Source organism: Puma concolor, chromosome B2, assembly GCF_028749965.1.
Source record: "Puma concolor isolate L17-30 chromosome B2, mPumCon1.1.hap2, whole genome shotgun sequence".
NCBI lineage: Eukaryota > Metazoa > Chordata > Mammalia > Carnivora > Felidae > Puma > Puma concolor.
This window is the reverse complement of record NC_141671.1, coordinates 98,262,836-98,285,580: the sequence shown is the minus strand read 5'-3', so window position 1 is coordinate 98,285,580 and position 22,745 is coordinate 98,262,836. Positions and strand designations below refer to the sequence as shown.

At 38.4% G+C, this 22,745-nt stretch overlaps 1 protein-coding gene across 2 annotated transcripts in view; it reads left to right on the top strand.

Annotated features, from left to right (window-relative positions):
* Positions 1-22,745, top strand: part of PDSS2 (decaprenyl diphosphate synthase subunit 2) — a 287,564-nt gene that overhangs the window by 213,770 nt on the left and 51,049 nt on the right. For both annotated transcript variants that reach the window (XM_086707531.1, XM_025925580.2), the window contains exons 5-6: positions 6,789-6,962; positions 8,399-8,530. In XM_086707531.1, coding sequence (XP_086563657.1) covers positions 6,789-6,962; positions 8,399-8,530 — 306 coding nt within the window. The remainder of the gene's footprint in view (positions 1-6,788; positions 6,963-8,398; positions 8,531-22,745) is intronic.

Here is a 22,745-nt window from a genome sequence, read left to right as displayed (position 1 = left end):
GATTTCTAGGGACTATAAATTAATTGTTTTCTTGGTTTTCTGAATTTTCTAATTTTTTTTCAGTGATCAGGTATCACTTGCATAATTTAAAATGTAGAAATAATAATAAAATGTCTTAATCACAATAAGGAAAATATAATGAACCAAACTGAATCTTTTATTGGAAATCCTGCAAAAATTATTCTGAAATAGAATTACATTGGTTTGTCTATATGTTTATATCCATATATAGATATATTTATCCATGCCATCCCTGGACTGTGAGCTTTTTGAGGACAGACTTTGTTTTTTTATTTCCTTTTTTTTAGTTTATTTTTTGAGAGAGAGAGTAGGGGAAGGGCAGAGAAAAAGGAAGAGAGAGAATCCCAACTAGGCTCCATACTGTCAGCACAGAGCCCCATGAGGGGCTCGAACCCACAAACCACAAGACCATGACCTAAGCTGAAATCAAGAGTCAGATGCACAACCAACTGAGCCACCCAGGCACCCCTCATAAGTTTTTTTTTAATTACAATTTAAGTATGAGAGCAAGAAATGTAAAATATTACTCATTCATTATTTTCTTTTTGAAGAACTTTATTGAGCTGCATTTTACATATCATAAAATCAACCCATGTCTAGCCTAAAATTCAGTGATTTTTTAGAAACTGTATCAAATTGTGCAACCATTACCATGAATCAGTTTTAGAACATTTTCACACATACCCTCATAAAGTCCCTCATACCCATTTACAGCTCCCACCCCCAGCCAAGGCAACCACTAATCCACATTTCATGTAAGTGGAGTCGTACTATGTGTGGCCGTTTGTGCCTGTCTTCTGTCGCTTAGCTTCATGTTTCTGAGGTTCATCTACTACATAGCATCTGTCAGTAGTTGCTTCTCTTTTGTTGCTGAATAGCATTCTTATATGAATATATCTCTCACTTGCTTTTAAAATTTTTTTACGGGCACCTGGTGGCTCAGTCAGTTGAGCATCTGACTCTTGATTTCAGCTCAGGTCATGATCCCAGGGTCATGGGATTGAACCCCATGGCAGACGCCATGTTGAGCGTGGAGCCTGAGTAAGACTCTCTCTCTCTCCCTCCATCTGTCCCTCTTCCCCACTCACACACTCTCGCTCTCTCTCTCTAAAATAAATAAGTAAATAAATAAATAAATAAATATAACAATTTTTTAAAGAACATACAAATAATAAATGCAACAGACAAACATGATTCTATTCATTTAGTGAACATTTTTTGGAGATTAAATATGGCCTAAGTGATTAAAAATATACAAAGATGCCTAAGACAGGGTCCAACCTAATCAAGAAAAGACAAATAAGCATACAATTCAGAAAGAATAAGTGCTATATTATAGTATAAGTAAAGTAACATTAGTCTAAAGAGAAAAGTATTTGTGGGAGTATTTGGCAATGTTTCTTATAAGTGATGTTTGAATGGGATATGTTCAATTTAATAAGCAGGGGATAGGAGGAGATGATATTCTTTTTGAAGGGAATAATATTTTTAAATTCACACAAGTGTGAAAGTGTATATTTTGTTCAAGAAACAGCAGATTGTTCTGTGTTGCTGGAATGCAGGCCTCAAGGGGATATTTTGGGTAGGAGATGGGGCTAGAAGTATTGCTTGGTACCAAAAAGGACCTTGCCTTAAATGTTATGCTGAAGTTCATCTTGATTCTGTGAGCGGCAGTAAGGCATTCAAGGAGAATTATTTCAATTCCTTATTATTTCCAAATAGGACAGAGGAAGGTGGAAATGAGAGAAAGATACCAAAAGAAAGATAAAGATTCAGCAAATATTTTTATTGCACACCTAATGTACTACATTGAATGCTGATGATTCAGCAGAGGGTAAGACACAGAAAGTCCTTACTTTCATGTAGCCAACATCCTAGTGAAAGGGGTAGGCAGTTAAACCATTAAACCAACACCTACGTGAAGAGTTGAGTAGTATCAAAGAAAAAATATTTAAAGCAGAGTAAGGAGATAGGAAATGATGGGGTGGGAGGTAGACTATTAAAGATGGGTTGAAGGGGCACCTGGGTGGCGCAGTCGGTTAAGCGTCCGACTTCAGCCAGGTCACGATCTCGCGGTCCGGGAGTTCGAGCCCCGCGTCGGGCTCTGGGCTGATGGCTCAGAGCCTGGAGCCTGTTTCCGATTCTGTGTCTCCCTCTCTCTCTCTGCCCCTCCCCCGTTCATGCTCTGTCTCTCTCTGTCCCAAAAATAAATAATTGTTGAAAAAAAAAAAAAAAAAAAAGATGGGTTGAAACTTGAGCAGAGACCCCAAAGTAATGAGGAACTGAGCCCTGCAAACATCTGGGGAGAGTGCTTGACTGAAAATAGCAAGTTCAGCGGCCTCAGAAGAGCAGGCCTGCAGTGTTAGAGAAACAGCACAAAGGTCAATGTAACCTGCCTGACTTAAGTTGTAAAAGGATCATCCTGGCAGCTGGGTGAACAATAGATTGCAAACTTGTGTGTATTTCATTTCACATGTGCATGGGCTTATATGTAGAATTAATTCCCGGAAGTAGGATTTCTGGGTCACAGGGCAAATACATTTGTAATTTTCATGGATAAATTGTGAAATTTCCATCCAGTCTCCACTTCCACTAGCCATGCTCAAGACTCCTGTTTCTTCACAGCCTCACCAACACTTAGTAAAGCTTTGTAGAGGTGGGAATTTTCTTTAATAGTCAGAAGACCCAAAATCAGGATGTTGGTAAGGTTACTTTCCTTGGGGAGGCTCTAGGAGACATCCATGTCGTTGTCTTTTCTAATTTCCGCCGTCATTCCTCACCTCTTGACCCCAGCCTCCCTATTCCAGTTCGGGAGCTTAACATCTTTCAACCCCTCTCTCCTCTGTCATCATATCTCCTGTCTGACCCCAGACCCTGCTGCTTTCCTCTTAGAAAGGTCCTTGTGATTACCTTATGCCCACCCGGTTAATCTGGGATAATCCCTCCATCTCAACATCCTGAATTCAGTCACATCTGCATCCCTTTTGCCATGTTAAGGTAACATTTGGGAAGAGGGGGTGTGGGGGACACAGACATTATTAGCCTACCACAGGGTGATTTGCCAGTTGTCTGTGATAGAAAATGCAAATACTGGGGCTCCTGGGTGGTTCAGTCGGTTGGGCGTCTGCGTCTGACTTCGGCTCAGGTCATGATCTCAAGGTTTGTGAGTTTGAGCCCCACTTCGAGCTCTGTGCTGAAAGCTCAGAGCCTGGAGCCTGCTTCGGATTCTGTGTCTCCCCCTCTCTCTGACCCTCCCCTGTTCATGCTCTGTCTCTCTCTATCTCTCCATAATGAATAAACGTTAAAAAAAAAAATTTTTTTTTTTAAGAAAATGCAAATACTTTGGGGCCCCTGGGTGGCTCAGTCTGTTAAGCATATGACTCTTGGTTTTAGCTCAGGTCATGATCTCCCGATTTGTGAGGTCTAGGCCCAAGTTGGGCTCTGTGCTGACAGCACAGATCCTGCTTGGTATTCTCTCTCTCTCTCTCTCTCTCTCTCTCTCTCTCTCTCTCTCGCTTCCTCCCTCCCTCCCTCCCTCCCTCCCCACACACATGTGTTCTCTCTGTCTCAAAATAAATGAACTTTAAAAAATTTTTTTTCATCTTTTAAAAAAAAGGAAATGCAAATACTTTTCCTCCTTGTCCTTTGTCTTCTAACATTGCTTACAGTTTTGTGGTTGTTTTGCTTTTGCTTTTGCCATTTGGAGTTTATCCTGATAAATGGTGTAAATGCAGATATGTCTATTGTTTGTTTGTTTGTTTCCAGATAGCTATTTGGTTGTAGCAGCACCATTTACTGAAAAGTCCAACTTTTCCTACAAGTTAGTAAATGTTTGTATATAGTTTGATTTCTGGACTTTCTTTTTGGTTCAGTTGTCTTTCTGTCTAAAAAGTACACATTCTTTTAAATTACTAAGGCTTTATAGTATAATACGTGATATCTTTATAGTTATAATATCTGGTAGGGCTGGACATCTGTCGGTGTCCCCATCTACCCCCCCACCCTCCCCCAACCATACACATAGCTATTCTTGTTCATGGTTTTCCTGCCTACTTTTATTATGTTTGTTCCATGTGAACTTTAGAGTCAGCTTCCCTGGTTTCAGGAGGAAAGAAAGGTCTTTTTAGTTTAATTGGAGTAAACTTTATGAGGTTGGACTGTACCGTCTTTAAATATGATATGTTTTTATATTCTTTAAGGTAACTTGTGTTCCTTCACTAGTATTTTAGCAATTCATTCGTATCAGTTTTTCACATTTCTGAGTTTATTCCCAGCTCTTTAATCTTTCTTTTCATTGGATATAATGGAAGAAAAGATCCTATTTATAATACTTTGTGATTACTTTTTATGCATGAAAGTTATGGTTAATACATTTATCCTATTAACTATAAGTTTTGTGTGTATATATACGTATGTGTGTGTATATATATATGCTGCTACTTTATTGAATTAACTTCTTGTTTATAGTAGTTTGTAGTTGAGTCTCCTAGTTTTTCCCAGTATACAATTACATTGTCTTCAAACAGCGATAGTTAAAAGCTTCCTTTCTAATATTTATCCATCTCTTCTTTTCTTGCCTCTTCCTTTACACTGTTAAATAACAGTGGTGTGCATCTCTCTTATTCCTGACTTTATTAGGAAAGACTCATGTTCCTTCATAAAGTATTTGCAGACTTTGGGGCTGACACACATACACACACATATGCACACATCATATTAAAGAAATATACATCTGTTCCTCTTTTATTTAGGTTTTTTTTCCCATCAAGAATAGGAGTTGAATTTTGTCAAATGCTCATTTAGTTTGTATGGAGAGATAATATGATTTCTATCTTCAGTTTATTAATATGGTATGTTAACTTTGCACATTTAAAAATACATTCTCAAATTTCCAAAATTAAATATGTTGTGATTCATACCTAATGTTTTATAATGCACTTTATTCACTGTTTCTCCCTTGGATGGCCTTTTTTATTATTACACAATGTTATGTTGCACATTTGTAACTCTTGCCACAAGTGGAACTTTCTCTTTGTTTAAAGGCACAATAAATAAAATAAAGCTGACAATTTGATCTGACCAGTGGGTGGAAGGTTCCCCTCTGGATCTGAGCTGACCTTTTCATGATCCCATTTTCTTATTATTTTTTATATTTGTCCTCAAATAATGATGGAAAGAGAAGGATTATGGTATGGGTGGCAGGAAGTAAAGTGTTTTAGTTAATCCTTCTGAATGGGTTCTAGTTAGTTTGAAGTTTCAAAGAAATACCATAAATGAACATTGTTTTATATACTTTGTTCATCATTTTTGTCCTCAGAGAGCCCACTGCCTAGAGCAGCCCCATCCAGTAGGGCAGCCGCTAGCTCCTTGTACCTGCTGAGTACTTGAGACGTGGCTAGTGATGTGTTGTAAGTGTAAAATACACACTGGTTTTGAAAATTTAGCATAAAAAATATAAAATATCTCAACAATTTAAAAACATTTTTTTGAAGTGTTTATTTATTTTTGAGAGAGACAGGGTGTGAGCAGGGGAGGGGCAGAGAGAGAGAGGGAGACACGGAATCTGAAGCAAGCTCCAATCTCTGAGCTGTCAGCACAGAGTCTGACACAGGGCTTGAACCCACAGACTGTTAGATCATGACCTAAGCCAAAGTCAGACACTTAACCAACTGAGCCACACAGGTGCTGCTATAATATCTCAATAATTTTATATGTTGAAATAATATTTTGGATATATTAGGATAGATAAAATGTCAGTAAGATTAATTTCACCTATTTCTTTTCACTTTTTAATGTAACTACTAGCAAATTTTATTTTATTTTACCCTTTTTAAAAGTTTATTTATTTTGAGAAAGAGAGTGTGTGCATATGCACACACTTGCAAGTGGGGTATGGATAGAGAGAAAGAGAGGGAGAGAGAGAGAGAGAGAGAGAGGGAGGGAGGGAGGGAGGGAGGATCCCAAGCAGGCTCCACACCCAGCACAGAGCCTGATGCAGGGCCAATCCCACAAACCATGAGATCATGACTTGAGCTGAAATCAAGAGCTGGACACCCAAAATGAGCCACCTAGGCTCCCCACTACTAGCTAATCTTAAATTACATATGCAGCTTACATTATATTTTTAATGGACATCACTGGTCTAGAGGTAGTAAGTATGTGTGAACTTATAAATACTACAATGGTTTTCATAATTTAAAAAGATGAAAGTAAATAAACTACGCTTATATATACTCCCTTTTCTCCTTGTTTCTCCTTATAGGAATAAACTTGGGTGATAATATAATCTAATCATACTCCGTTACAATGGGTTACCTCCTCTGTGATTTTTTTTATTGAACTGTTTCTAAGAGAATGCAGTTTCTTCATTACGCCCTTGACATTTCCACATAAGTTAAAGGTAACAGGCATCTTGTGTTTTGGCATAGCAGCACTCAAGAGCTCACGTGAATATAGAAGGGAGTTAGTTTGGAGGTCCAAGTTTCTAACTTTTCTTTATCCTACATAAATTGTAATAGAAGTTTCCTAGTTCAAAATAAAATTTGCTTCTGCATTTCTTTCATTTTTCCCGCCATTACCCCAAAACAACAGTTCCCACCCCTTAGTTCTCTGTAGGTAGAGCCAAGGTTCTGCATCTTTTAGTTCTGTCTTGTGGCAATAGCCTGAGTGTTTTGAGGACTTCATTTCTTAACTCTTATATTCTTCAAAAACCGAAACAATTACTCCTAAAACGTTTTTTTAACTCCTGGCTTTGTCGCGTTTTTTAGGAAAATCATATCACAGAAGATATTGGAATATCAACTTGGAAGGAACAGACTTTTCTCTCCCATGGTGCCTTATTAGCAAAGAGCTGCCAGGCTGCAATGGAATTAGCAAAGCATGATGCTGACGTTCAGGATATGGCATTTCAGTATGGGAAGCACATGGCCATGAGTCATAAGGTATTTGCACATTTTTTCTTTTTCCAGTGCTTAAATAGCTAAAATGATACATAAGAAACCTCCTGCCATTTAATAAGCTGCTTTTGTATCTCAAAAAAAAAAAAAAAATGTTTATTGTGTGTTTAAAATCTGTCAGTCATAGATGGTGATTGTTATGTAATATAAACAGTGTGAGTGGTGAGTACTGTGTAATTTTGATAGAAAGCTACAGCTGACTTAAACCATATTTGTGATGTTTGTCTTTTCTTACCACCTGAAAGGGTTCTTGAGAGAACTCTTACAAATTATTAAATAACCTGTAATGTTGCCCTTTACAGAATGAGAGATCATTTGCGTTTTTGTTACAGTTCCCTTAAAGTTCCCTTATGTAAAACAAATTGTGGAAATTTAATGAAATTTTAAAATATACTGAGTAAAATCGAAAGCCTTAATTCTAATACTTGGTCCTTTCTAATGGGCATACTGAAATATAAAAAGTCTTGAGGTTAGCTGTTATATTGTTGCCTCTGTACATATGTAACTTAAAGATTACAGGGGTGCCTGGGTGGCGCAGTCGGTTAAGCGTCCGACTTCAGCCAGGTCACGATCTCGCAGTCCGTGGGTTCGAGCCCCGCGTCGGGCTCTGGGCTGATGGCTCAGAGCCTGGAGCCTGTTTCCGATTCTGTGTCTCCCTCTCTCTCTGCCCCTCCCCCGTTCATGCTCTGTCTCTCTCTGTCCCAAAAATAAATAAACGTTGAAAAAAAAAAAAAAAGATTCCATTTAATATATATTTCTTAGATGTTACTTAAATAGCTCATAAGAGAGGAGAAAATAGATATATACGTTATATATATACATGCATGTATATATATATATGTATGTAATATCTCCAGATGAGTTTTTATATATTTTATTAAATCTTAAATTTTATTAAACAATTATGTTCATTAAAACTTTATTTAAATTTTTGTTTTTTGGGGCGCCTGGGTGGCTCAGTCAGTTAAGTGTCTGACTTCAGCTCAGGTTACGATCTCACAGTCCATGAGTTCGAGTCCCGCGTCGCGCTCTGGGCTGATGGCTCAGAGCCTGGAGCCTGCTTCCGATTCTGTGTCTCCCTCTCTCTCTGCCCCTCCCCCATTCATGCTCTGTCTCTCTCTGTCTCAAAAATAAATAAAAACGTTAAAAAATTTTTTTAAAAATTCTTGTTTTTAATTTAAAGAGTAAAAGCAAAGTCTGCTGCCAAATAGAAAAGGAATATGTCAGGAAAAAATTATCTTAAAGAATTTTAAAGATTGCTGTTAATCATATGAACTGTTCTTTTGCTTAGTAAAGTTCATCTAAAAGCTGTATTCCTTAAGCTTCATTTTCCCTGCATTAACTGGTGCTTTCTGAAAGGACTAAAACATAGTAGTGTGTATGCATCTTACTGATTTAACTCTTTTGACTACTCCTCCTAGATAAATTCTGACCTCCAGCCTTTTATTAAGGAAAAGACCAGTGACTCCATAACTTTTAATCTCAACTCAGCTCCTGTGGTCTTACATCAGGAGTTTCTTGGAAGAGACTTGTGGATTAAGCAGATCAGAGAGGTAAAATGAAATTATTCCTATTTTGGGCATCAGTAGAGTAGTATTTAGTTGATTTTAGAATATAATTCATATTTCATGATGATCTAAGATTATAGAACAGCCATATAAGAGCATTTTCATATAACAGGTAAAATTCTTTATAATCCACATTTTTAAAAGGCAAATGTTAGTTAAAACTTAGAGATTGAACTGCTGTTATTATCTGAGTTCTTAGAATACTGCAACACAAAACTAGTGCCTGTGGTGGATGCTAATTAACTCAGATAATTTTTTTTTTTCTAAAGGCTTTCAAAAATTGGGCTATGGTAATAGCACCACCCTTTAACTGACGGCAATTTCCCATCTGCAGACTCTAGCACAAGCTGCAGAATTCCAGAAGCTCCGTCTGTCAGCTCATTGGGTTATTTTAAAACAAACTTGGACCCTGAATACTCAAATTCTGAGGTATTACCACAGGAAAAAAAAAAAGCATGGTGAAGTGGGAGGGGTACAGAGGCTTAAATTGGGTGAATTTCTTACTTTTTTGCAGGAAAGAAGGTATAAAAGATGAAAGGGAACTTTTTTGCTTTTCTTTTAATCCAGAAACTCTGGAATGATAAATTCTTGCCCTTTTACCCAAAGCCTCATTGAATTTATTTAACTTTGTGGTTCTAATCGATTGGGTTAATGGGAGACAAGAGAAAGTAGGCAGAGCTGAGGGCAGGGACAGCTGCCATACTTAAAGCAAAGAGAGCCTAAGTCATCTGCATTTGGAATGGTAAGATTTTCCCTCTCTTAACCCTCTTCCCTCACTGGCTTTCAAAATGCCATCAGCCAGCCTCACATCCCTCATATTCACCTGATAGAAGATGAGAGGATTCCTTTTTGGGCAAGAAAATATAAAAATATGAAAGCAGAATTTTTATAAATTAGAAGAACAGAAGATACAAATGAGAAAATCTCCCAGAAAGTTGAACAGAAAGTCAATAGAAGATAGAAAAGATGAGAAAATTTTGAGAACCAATTCAACAGATCCTATATACTCTTAGGAGTCCCAAAGAGAGAAAACTGAAAATGGAGTTAAGAAAATTAACAGCAACAAAAACTTGTAAAGAGAGGTGCCTGGGCGGCTTAGTCAGGCGTTCAACTCTTGGTTTGGGCTCAGGTCATGGTCTCACAGTTCGTGGGTTGAAACCCTGTGTCGGGTTCTGCGCTGGCAGTGCAGCCTGCTTGGGATTCTTTCTCTCTCCCTGTCTCTCTCTCTAAAAATAAATAAACTTAAAAAAAAAAAATTGTAAAGAAAAGAAAAATCCTGAGAATTGAAGGACCTAAATTTCCAAGTTGAAATGGGGCTCTAAATAATCACATCATTATCACATCTTGAAACAATGGGGATAAAAAGAGATCCTAATACTTCCAGGAAGAAAAAGAAAAACCTACATACAAAGGATCGAGACTCAGAAAGGCCTCTCAGTAGTGGCATTGAAAGATTCAGGACAATGGACTAACATCTTCAACATTCAAAGAGAAAATTGTTGCCAACTTAGACTTTTGTGACTGTCACATTATCAAGTGTGATGTTAAATAAAGACAATTTAAAACGGAAACACAGGGGCGCCTGGGTGGCGCAGTCGGTTAAGCGTCCGACTTCAGCCAGGTCACGATCTCGCGGTCCGTGAGTTTGAGCCCCGCGTCAGGCTCTGGGCGGATGGCTCAGAGCCTGGAGCCTGTTTCCGATTCTGTGTCTCCCTCTCTCTCTGCCCCTCCCCCGTTCATGCTCTGTCTCTCTCTGTCCCAAAAATAAAATAAACGTTGAAAAAAAAAATTATTAAAACGGAAACACAAGGTCTCAAAAAACTGACTTCCCAAGCATCTTTTCTCAAGGGATGTATTTCAGGTGCTGTGTTTTATTAAGACAAAGAAGTAACCAAGAGAGAGAAAGACATGGAATCTAGGAACGAGGGGATCAGACATAGGCATGAGGCAGTGGGAATTCCAGGGATAGCATGAAAAGAAGCATAATAAACAATAATAATGCCAAGAATAAGAGCACTTACGATGTGTCAAGCACTCTTCTAATGAGGAAACTGAGGCACAGAGAAATTAGCTTGTGCAGAATCACACAGCTAGCAAGCAGTAGAGCCAGGATTTAAACCCAGGCAGCCTGGCTCCAGGGCCCACATCCTTAAGTTATAAGTAACATGCTACACTCTCTCATCCAAGCAAGTCCTAGGCTGGTGGCTATGTATCCAGTCCAGATTGGGACAAGAGGACAGAGATCTCCAGGAGAAATTTCTTTAAGGAAATCAGTGGAACTAATATACTTGACAATATTGAGAATTTAAAGACAAATTAATGATAGATGCATAGAAAACTAAGTGTTCCAGTTACTGTTGCTGCATAACAAATTACCCCCAAAACTTAGCTGCTTAAAATAACCATGTGATTATGTTCATGTTTATTAAACATTTTGTGAGTCAGGAATTTGGACAGAGCACAGAGATGACTGCTCCATGACACGTGGGGCCTCAACTGAAATGACCCAGATGCTGGAGATGACTCAGCAGTGCTGGGCACTGGAATCATCTAGAGACTCAACTCATGCCAGGCTGCTAGACTGGGATGTCAGACTATATTACTGACCAACCAGAGTGCATACACGTGGTTCCTCCATTTAGCTTGGCTTCCTTGCAACATGGCAGCTTGAGAATAGTCAGAGTTCTTACTTGCCAGTTCGGAGCTCCAAACACAAGTGTTCCAGCAAACAAGGCAGAGATTGCATCTTCTTTTATGACCAGCCTCAGAAGTCACACACACAGTCATTTACGTAGTCTCTTAAAAATTTTATATAGTTTGTTATAGTAATTCCACTTCTAATAACCTTTCCTCAAAAAATATCAGATGTGAACAAAGACTTACATATTAGAATATGCACTAAAATTCTAATTCTAAAAGGAAAAAAGTGGAAGTTGATTCATTTAAAAATAGTAAAAAGAATTAAATGAAGTATAGTACAATGAATATCCTACAACTATTCAATATTGTATTACTGGGGTGTATTTGTGTGTTTTTTGACAGCTGAACCAAAAATATATATACAGATGGTGTTAGTAGCTCTAATTGGGTTACATTAGAATACATTGCAGATTTACATTTTGGTTGAAAAGATCCAGCTAAATATGTTGAATGGAAGCTACCAACTCTCCCTGGGCTATTTACATATATTCATATATATATATATATATATATATATATATATATATATATATATGTAGCAGAGATCTGAATTTTAAAGAAGCTTCACAGAAGAGGGACATATTTAACTTTTAGTTTCTTTGCAAGCATACAAAGTCGTAAATGTAGACAACATGAGAATCCAGGATTTCCTAAACAGCTGGTGAAATACTCCCAAATCATTATCTCCAACTTGACTTTACATTTTCAAAGGGATATCCTTTCCAAATCGCCAGTGCCTTAGCCAGTAACTCAAGTAAATAAAATATATCTTGTCCAGAGGTCAGTAAATCCTGCCAGGATGATGGCTGTGAGTAGGTGACATCCTATCCTTCAGCCTAGGTTCCCTGTGATGCTATCTAGATCTTCATCCTTCAAGAAAGACTGGCAGTCTATTGCCCATCTCAAGGACCTGCCAGGCTGCTGTGGTTTGCTCCAAGTGACTTCAGACCCTTCTCCATGTTCGAGTTATGTACAGGATCACTGGTGAAGAGATTAATTCATCTGAAACAAATAAGAAATAAGAAGTTAGTTTTTGTCATGCAAGGGGATACATTCCTCAGATTAAAGACTCCTTGGTTGAGTTTATTTTAATCTTCTAAATTATAATATTCATGTTTATATAAAGCTCTGTAAGATAATAATCTTGGGGCGCCTGGGTGGCGCAGTCGGTTAAGCGTCCGACTTCAGCCAGGTCACGATCTCGCGGCCCGTGAGTTCGAGCCCCGCGTCAGGCTCTGGGCTGATGGCTCAGAGCCTGGAGCCTGTTTCCGATTCTGTGTCTCCCTCTCTCTCTGCCCCTCCCCCGTTCATGCTCTGTCTCTCTCTGTCCCAAAAATAAATAAACGTTGAAAAAAAAAAATTTAAAGATAATAATCTTGTTCTGTGAATGCCTCCTACACAGAGTTAGGGGACAAAATTAGCATAATATTCAAGAGAGACATTCTATCCTAAATCTCAAGGAGGTTCCTTATTAATCCTGAAATTAGTTCTAGTACTCTCTTCACAGTTTTTCATGATTATTTGCCTCCACTGCATTTTTTGTGATCCTTTCCTCCCCAGGTTTTTTTGTTTTTTTTTAATTTTTTTAACCTTTATTCATTTTTGAGAGACAGAGTGTGAGTCGGGGAGGGGCAAAGAAAGAGGGAGACACAGAATCTGAAGCAGGCTCCAGGCTCCAAAGCAGGGCTTGAACTCACTGATGGCGAGATCATGACCTGAGCCGAAGCCAAACACTTTACCAACTAAGCCACCCAGGGGCCCCTCCTCCCCAAGTTTTGAATTTTATTTCAAGATCCCTAAGGATAACAGTGAATTCATCTGCCATAGTGAATTACTTGAAATAGTCATCCAGCTAGTATTTGTGAAAAAGTATGTGTGGTATGGTCTTCACAGAGTTAGGCTATTTGATGGCAGCCCTGTATTGTTAAATAGAAAAAGTCAAGTTGGTATAGCAGAAATGGCCCATAGGTGAAGGTTTTGGGAGACCTGGATTCTAATTTGGACTCTGCTAGCATCTGTATAAACTTAATCACATTCTTTCATGTCCTTATTATTATTTAATGTCAAAGGATGCTGTTGAACTAGATCATTCCTGAGGTCCCTCTCAGCTCTCAAATAAATCTAAGAAATAGGTCTCTTAGGCAAGAGATGCATTATAAGAAAAATATTAATCTCTATTAGAAGCTTAATACTAGTTTTGACACTGAGAAATAGAAAAGTCTTGCTCCCAGTGATGGAAGTCACCTATGATTTCTTAACATCACATGTAAAATTACTTCCCTGCTGTACTCAAACAGGTTTGTGTCCCATCTACCCTTTTGATTTCCTGCTTGGGGATAGTGAGAATTAATGACTAGACAGAGAAGTGAAGAAGAGATCACATACCCCTTAGTGCCCATTCAATATCATTGTAAAGCCAAGAAGAAGAAACTTCTGGAATTTTTTGTATCAGGCCCTGCTACCTCCTCTTCAACTCCCAAAGTCTTAAGATTAGGTAGCTGTCATCCATCACACCCATAGGCAGACAGGTGCGCGCGCGCGCACACACACACACACACACACACACACACACACACACACCACGCACACATACCCTTTCATAAGAGGCAGTTAAAAGCACCAGGCCAGATCTGAAACGGCTGAAAAATATTTGTTGAGCAATGTTTCCATACTAAATTCTACCTTAATTTTAAATTTAAATTTATAGCTGCTGAAAAATAATGATCAGGTAAAAATACTGAGTGAATGGGTGATTCACCCTAGGGAGGTGAAGTCATTACTCAGTTATCATTTTGATCCCTAATAAAAGAAAGTAGAACCCTTCAGAGAACAACAGAGCTCTGACTCTCTGGGGGAGTCCAGAGGCCATTGCAGGTCAGCAAGCTTTATTTTTAATGATCTTTCTAGTTTTCTGCTGCCATTATAAGACACTGAAGAGATAGGAATTATGATTATATTTTCCTGGCTATTTCTGAAAGTACTGAAATGTCACTTAGGCTTGTGACATTCTGACACTGTCATAACCAGCCATAAACTATTTAAGTGAACTACATTTTACCAATGCTAAGCTATAACTCACTTATCTGTAGGTATCCTACTATTACTACTTATTCAAAATGTGAAGCAAAAATTGCTAGTCAAGGCTGGTGTCCATGAACATAACACATGTATATTCTTAAACAAAAGAGACGATGCACATTCAGAGACTCTTCCTTAATGCTACCTGATGTTCTCTAATTGCTTAACTTACTTTGAGTTGTTTCAAAAGGAATAATAATGATATCCTCTACTGCAGAGGGTGTACAATGTAGGCATTTGAAAGGACTGTATATGAGACCACAAAGACTCTGCAATGGCCCTAGATATCTCCTGAATTACAATATGTCTTAAGTTTTTCTGCTAGACTTCAGGAAAAACAAAGGGCTTGACTACAGGAGATACATCAGTATGTTGCCTAAAGGTCTATTGCCTTATAAAGAGGAGATAAGAAAAAACATACAAATAGTTTGTGTAATGATGGGAATAGTGTAGTATCGTCATTTAGAGAGCACAGAGGAAAGTCAAGAAAGGATTTGTAAAATAAGTGATCTCTGAGAGGGTCCTTGAAGAAGATCTTAACAGCAAAGGTGGGAATGAGAGGCTTTCTAGGCAACAGAAGCCATAAAAAAGAGATGTAGATGGGCAAGTGCATTGTATTCAAAGAAATAAAAGTATTATAGTTTGGCTTAAATGTGAAAAATATAAGATAGTAAGAGATAGGCAAAGAATTGCTCCAAAATAGTACACAATGCCTATATTTAAAGGCTTTGGTTCAACAAAAACATGTACGTGAATATTCAGATTAGCAATGTTTACAATAACCAAGAAGTGGAAACAGCCTAGGTCCATCAAATGATGAATGGATAAACAAAATGGAGTATGTCCATACAATGGCATAGTATCTAGCGGTAAAAAGGCATGAAGTATTATGTGCTACAACATGACAAAAATGTTCTGAAACTAGATAGAGGTGATGGGTGTACGACATTCTGAATGTGCTAAAGTGCCCTGAACTAAATACACTCTTTAAAATAGTTAAAATGATGCAATTTTTGTTATATGAATTTTTACTTCAATTGAAAAAAAAAAAAAGACTGTGGATGTTTTGTTTGCTTGCAGAAAATGAACTTGATTCAGGTCATGGAGCAGACATTGACAGTTTTTGAACCACATAGTACCAAGGTCTGAAATGTTTTAGGGAGGTATGTCTGGCTATATCATATAGGATGAAAGGAGCAAGGAGATACTAGAGAGAAAGAGATGAGTTAGGAAGTTTTGGGGAACCTGTTGATCCGCGCAGGGGAGAAATCCCAGTCAGAGCATTGGCAACAAGAATGGGAAGGTAAGGAGGTTAGGTGTAAAACTCACTTAAGAGAGGAGCTCCTGGCTGGCTCAGTCAGGAGAGCATACATCTCTTGATCTTAGGGTTGTGAGTTCAAGCCCCATGTTGGGTATAGAGATTACTTACAGTAAAATTTAAAAAAAAAAAAAAAAAACTCATTTCAGAGGCACCTGGGTAGCTCAGTCAGTTTAGCGTCCAACTTCGGCTCAGGTCATGATCTCACAGTTCATGAGTTCAATCCCTGCATCAGGCTCTGTGCTAACAGCCCAGAGCCTGGAGCCTGCATTGAATTCTGTGTCTCCCTCACTCTGCCTCTCTCTCTCTCTCTCTCTCTCTCTCTCTCTCTCTCTGTCTCTCAAAAATAAACATTAATTTTTTTTTAACTCATTTCAGAGAGAAAATGTATAGGGCCTGAAGACTAATATGATAGGGAGAAGCTGGCAGGTGTGTACTGGGGAGGGGCAGTCAGAGGCCAAAATCATGATTTTGAACTTGGATTAGAGGAAGACTCGTGCCATTAATATTAATAGGCAAGTTAAGTGAAAAAAGTGGTATAAATTTGGTTTTTGACATCATGAGCTTGAGGTGCGCCATCAAGATTGGTGACCATCATCTTGGAACCTGGCCACTGGAGGAAACAACTCAGTTCCATTTTCAGCCTTTTTTATTTACTCATGGCCTTTCTGCAATCTGGGTAGATTTTGTGTGTGTGTGCAATTTTAAATTTCATGTCTCTTCCAGATTCCAAAGGAGCACAGCAAGAAAAAAAGATTGACAAGACTTCTGAATAAAGAGAAATTTGTTATGTAGATAATACAAGCCCCTCCTCTTTTTTTAATTGGACACCATAGCCATCTACGCACCTATCTGTTGCTTCCTCTTTTCCCAGTTAACCAAAGGAAGAGAATACAAGAAATCTCATCCGGGGACATTCACATTTCTCTCCAAAATTTAGCTTTCCTAGGTGAAAGAGATGGTAACATCAGGTACCTGAGAAATCTAGTTCTAAATGGTATTGATTTCCTTACAGATGCCTTTGTGCTATCTTATTAATAGACAAGAATGGGGGCGCCTGGGTGGCGCAGTCGGTTAAGCGTCCGACTTCAACCAGGTCATGATCTCATGGTCCGTGAGTTCGAGCCCCGCGTCGGGCTCTGGGCTGATGGCTCGGAGCCTGGAGCCTGTTTCCGATTCTGTGTCTCCCTCTCTCTCTGCCCCTCGCCCGTTCATGCTCTGTCTCTCTCTGTCCCAAAAATAAATAAATGTTGAAAAAAAAAAAAAAAACATTTAAAAATAGACAAGAATGACCAAAATAACAAAGAGGCCTGCCCTGTTTCTTTCTTTGTAACTGGAAAGTTGGGTTGATACAAGCCCTGCTTCTCCTACCAAACCAAAGATCAACTGCTTCAACTTTGGGGCTAGCAGATCTAATAGATTTCTGATTTGTAAGCTTTCTAAACCCTCATACAGTCCACCCATACCGTTGCAGGATGACGATGGGGGTCCTACCATTCCTTTCTTCCTCTGTTCCCCAATAAGCCTTTTCACGTATATACTAAACTCTACCTCTTTGTACCAATACAGGTGTACAGAGAGTTTATTTTCAATAAAACCTGTCTTCTCTAAAGGAACCAAATGACATTCCTGCCAGTGCCAAGGCAAGAGACCTTTAAAATGTCATTTTTTTTCACAGCCACCAATGTAATCTTTTATTCACACAAGGATTATTAATGGGTGATGGCTTAAACCAATTGGATGGATGGTTAGAAGAGAACTGAATATTCACATGGATTCAAAGTACCCCACAGATTACTCATTAAATATAAAGGGAAGCAGTGAACAAACTTAGTTTCACCAATAATGACACAAACTGTATCATTATTGTATGACTCCTGATATAATAGAGAAGTATACAGCATCATTTATGTAGTTGTGTTGCCAAAAAAAAATTTTTTTTTAATTTTAATCTAATCATGAGGAAACAATCAGACAAATCCAAGATAAGGGACATTCTCCAGGGCAACTGACCTGGACTCTTAAAAAATGTCACTATTATGAAAGAAAAGGTGTGGTATGGGGACACTTGTAGATTAGAAGAGACTTAAAATCCATGACATCCAAAGAGAATGCATGATTTTTAATTTGATCTTGGAACAAACCGTTCTAAACAACACTATTGGTTGAACTGGAAACCTTTGAATATGGACTTCCTAACCACTTTAAGAAACATTAAACTTGTTGGATATAATAACGGTTTGTTGGTTTTGTAGGAGAACATTGTTGTTGCCGAAGTATTCAGGGATGAGACAGGATGTCTATAACTTACTCTCAAATAATCAGCAAATGATTGTCCAAAGAGAAAGCAAAGAGGACAAAATGTTAGCAATTGGTTAATGTAGTGGAGAGCAGATGGGTGTTCATGATGTTTTTTACACTAAAAAGTTTGAGGAGGAAAAAAAAAAAAGTTTGAGGAGGAAGGTAGTTTTCCTTGAAGTTTTAAAAAGAGAATTTCTTTAAAAATGACTGTTGTTCCCAAATATAGCTGCTAGCATTCAGGAAGAATAACATGATAAGTAGAGATGATCAGTCTCTAACAATTTCTGGACTCCCTGCTGTGGAATATTAGTTTTCTACTTTTAGAAAAAGGTTTCTCCATATCCAGCTTTCAAGTCCAGATAACAGTAGTTGAAAATTGGAAACAGTTCATTTATGTCATCCAATCCTTCTTTGTTACCTGACTTATAAGAAAGCCATTTGTTTCTTAAAGTAAAAGACCACATTGTACATCCATTACTTACCAACAGGGGATCTATCTGCCTTTGGTCTGCAGAGACTGGTATATAAACCTTTGGAATTAATCCCTCTGTGCATCCTCTCGCTCAGAATACTGGCTTTTTTTTTTTTTTTTTTTTTTTGCTTTTGTACAGAATATTGTTTTACAGTGCTCACTATAGCTGTCTGAGGAGGCCTCTGGTGTCATGAGCACTGGCACACTATCTTGTCTGTTTTCACTTTTTTTTTTTTAAGATAAAACAAGGTTCAAACCACACATTCTCTGTGAACTGCTAAAGACTGGGAAAAATTACTTTCTTTTCTCATGACCTGGATTGACAAGAAGCACACCTACAGGAGGCAAAAAGATGAGTGAATCCCTTTTAAAGACCGTAGTAATGAAGCCCTCAGAGAATTGCCGTGTATGGTAGAATTTACAGTGGCTTCTGGAGATGAACAGTGTGGCAGGAAGAGGTTCAGGACTGCTGGCTGTTGAAATACAGTCTGGAATTTATTTTATATCAGCCTATTTTGGGCCCCAGTGAGAAAGTTATTTTAATAATATCTTGCTCTGCTACAAATATACATGATAAGTGGCAGATGTCAGAAAAAGAGGGGAAAGTTCTAGCACTCTATTCTCCTTGAGACTTAAGGAGTTTTTATAGTTGTTCTTTTTTAGCCTTTGAAGTAAACACGAATGCATACAGGAGCATAAATTGAAAAGGACGTTAGACATGGTCCAAACCAGTGATCTTCAAATGAGGCAGAAACTCAGGACCAGAGTACTGAGGATGTGCATTTTTAATAAACTAGTCAGGTGATTCCAACAGCCAGTGCAGCGTTTGTGAGAGCCCAACATTTGGGAACATGTGGTCCAGTCCAGTACTTACTTTACAAATAAGAAAATGAAGACCCAAGATTTTTAAATTTCAAAATTATTAGACATATTCATGTATCGTGTGCTAAAAACCATATTTTCTGGCACCCAGTACACGCCTCTTCCCAGGAGGTCACAGTGCTTTTTGGAGTGGTCACTGTTACGATACTAGGGCACTTGCAGGGTGCCTGGGTGGCTCAGCTGGCTAAGTGTCTGACTTCAGCTAAGGTTCTGATCTCACAGTCCCACGAATTCAAGCCCCGTGTCAGGCTCTGTGCTGACAGCTCAGAACCTGGAGCCTGCTTCGGATTCTGTATCTCCCTCTCTCTCTGTCCCTCCCCCGCTCTCGCTCGCTCTCTCTCTCTCTCTCTCGCTCTCAAAAATAAAATAAAAACATTAAAAATTTTTAAATAAAATAAAATATATTAGGCCACTTGCTTTCCTCCATAGACAAGGCCTACTTAACACCGTAAGCTTTGAGGTATGCATCTTGGATTGTCCTGAGGTTTCCGTTCCAGGCGCTTTTCAGTTCAACACACTGCTTTCAATGTTGAGGCACGTTTTGTTTTTTTTTTTAATGTGTATATATTTTTGTGAGAGAGAGAGAGACAGAGTGCAAGTGGGGGAGGGACAGAAGAAGAGGGGGAGACACAGAATCTGAAGCAGACTACAGGCTCTGAGCTGTCAGCACAGAGCCCAAAGCGGGGCTTGAACTCCAGAACGGCGAGATCATGACCTAGGCCGAAGTCAAGATGCTTAACCGACTGAGCCACACAGGTGCCCCTCAGGTTGAGATGCTTAAATGACACTAAACCGCTATGTCTATGGGAAGGCTACTAGATCATTCTTCTCTGTTCTATCCTTTTGTTGTTTGATTTTCATGAATTCTTTGAATTTATTTTCTAGATTCCCCTTCTAGGTATACTTATAAATAGAAGTTGAACACTAAAATGAAAATACGGGTAAAAATTAGTTGCCAAACATCAGCTGATGGTTCCATATTAACTACATACTGGTGCTGTGAATCAAAACACCCAGCTTTTCTAGAAATAGAAGTGGGTATAATGAACTTTGCTTCTTAGGTTTCCTAAATAGACCGTACATAACCAACACATACAAAGAAAAAAGCATTTATCCACGTATGCATCCATTCACCAGATATTATTGGCCACATGTGCTCTATTCTAGTACTGATCTAAACATGGAATACAGTTGTGAGCAGGAGAGAACTTTGCTCTCCTCTCATAGAACCTAAGTTCTAGAGGGAGATTGTATGTGAAGCCTAACCAAAACAAGACTATGTAACCCCTGAATAGAAGCTCCACGAGGGCAGAGATTTTTATCTGTTCTGTTCATGGCTTCATCTCCAGTGCAGTGCCCGACACATAGTAGGCACACAGTGGATAATTATTTAGTGAATGAGCCATCAGGTGAAAGAGAAACTATAGCCTCTCCCAAATTAACTATTTTGCAAAAAGAAATCGAATAGGTAAAGTGTAATGAGAAATGTTACTTGTATAGGGGATTAAATCTCATTTCCATCAGTTTCTAATGTGCTGTGTTTTCATAAGCTCTAAAAGCATCTTGTGAAAAAAAAAAGTGTATCAGAATGTGTCCTCTTAGGTGCGTATATGACCTACGTAGATACTAACACACAGCAACAGCTAGAAATACATATTGTAAATCCTATAAAGATTTAAATATTTATAATATTTATCTTATCAGATAACTGGTGCTTTCTGTACAAGCTTACTAAGCAGTCTAGGATGAAGTGGTTTCACAGAACTGAAATGTTTGTTGTAATAAAATAAAAAGGACATTCAGGTGAGCCACATATCAACAGCTAACGCCTATTCAGGTTGTAAATGGCTGCAGTAATCGTGCCGTCATTTTATGTAGCCTTCTGATCTCCCAGCTCTCAAACCATTTAGGAGCTGATCCTGAACAGATATGGATTACATACATGGCGTTCCTGTGCTGCCATCCCCAGCAGAGTGTATCTTTCCTGGCTCAAAGAGTGGTAACCAAGCCAGGAATACACCATGAAATGACAGAGTTGGAAGGTAACTTGTGATTGATAAAGCCCAAGGACTTCAAAATAATAGAATTCTCTAAGATAGTTTATAATCAAAGTATGAGAAAAATGGTTGTACAGAAATTTCTGATAGGATCACTATAATGTTATCTGTAACCAGCGTTATGGTCACTCTTCCTACATAGGGAAATGGCTGTTGATTTTTCTTTCTTTTTTTTTTTTTTTTTAATGAAACAAACTGAAAAGTGGCTCACTACTTTCAAAAGGAAAAGTCCACCCTAAGTCATCGTAAATTGTATCATTTCTCTGCACTTTACCTTGCAATCTCAAGATACAGAAGCTCCTCAGCTTCCTAACTTCCAACAAATACCACTTTTAACACTTGTAACATACTCTTTTTGTGAAACGCTGAAAGATAAGAATATTGAAAGACACAGAATGATGAGCCGGTTGGAATAGGAACACAACTGAAAGTAGTGAGAAAATGGCAAATTTGTTGCAGGAATGGGTTGTTTGACAAGAGGAACAATTCTATGGAGCTCCCACAGTTTGTGCATCATTTGAAAAGTACCGTACTTGAGCCATCTATACTAATCATCAAGAGGCATGAAAAAGGGTGAACAATTGAAAAAGTGGAAAGCATGTGACCATAGGATCAGCCTCAGTGTCAGAGATCTCTTAACCTAAAATGAATTCAAGGGACAGCTGGAAGTTTGAGAACTTAAAGACTAAGCAAAACTGTGAAATGCTGCTGCTGAAATTGTGGTCACAAGCTATGGATTGTTCCTTGGATCAAGGCTGGTTGATATTTGTGCAGTAACAAAATTTAGTAGCTGGGTCATGAGTGCCCTGGACAGACGTGCTCAAGGGTTCTCTGTAAACCGTACATGTTACGGTGGAGAAAGAGGGATTTTCAACATAGGCAAAACATTTGGGGAGAATATGTCCATGGAAACACAAGTAAATGTAAAATGTCTGAGCAGAAAGAAGAAACCTAGTTTCTAAATTTCTGCAAGAACTGACTCCTATTCCTTATGATCTAATGTATCTCAGGACTACATTCTGACTCTACTTAGTTCATCCCTAAAAAATTTCAAGAACAGATTGAAAACCCCAAATTCTTCTTCATAGTACATTGATTGCAGGGGCCTTTAGTGTCATAGAAAACATTCAAGTCCCCATTTTCACTTACAGTGGTTTGTGATGGGGCCAAAAGCTATACATGAGCAGTGTCTTCTTCTAAGTTGCTTACTATGAAAATAAGAAAAACAAAATGCAAGCATCTTTGTATACATTTTTTTAAAGGACTGTAAAGAAGCAAGAAGAGTCAGGGCCAATGTTATAAATCTTCTTTAATCTCATTAAAGTAATCTGCCCACCTTCATTATCTGTATAGTGTCATTTTGGACTCAGGACCTAACCTATTTGCAAACTG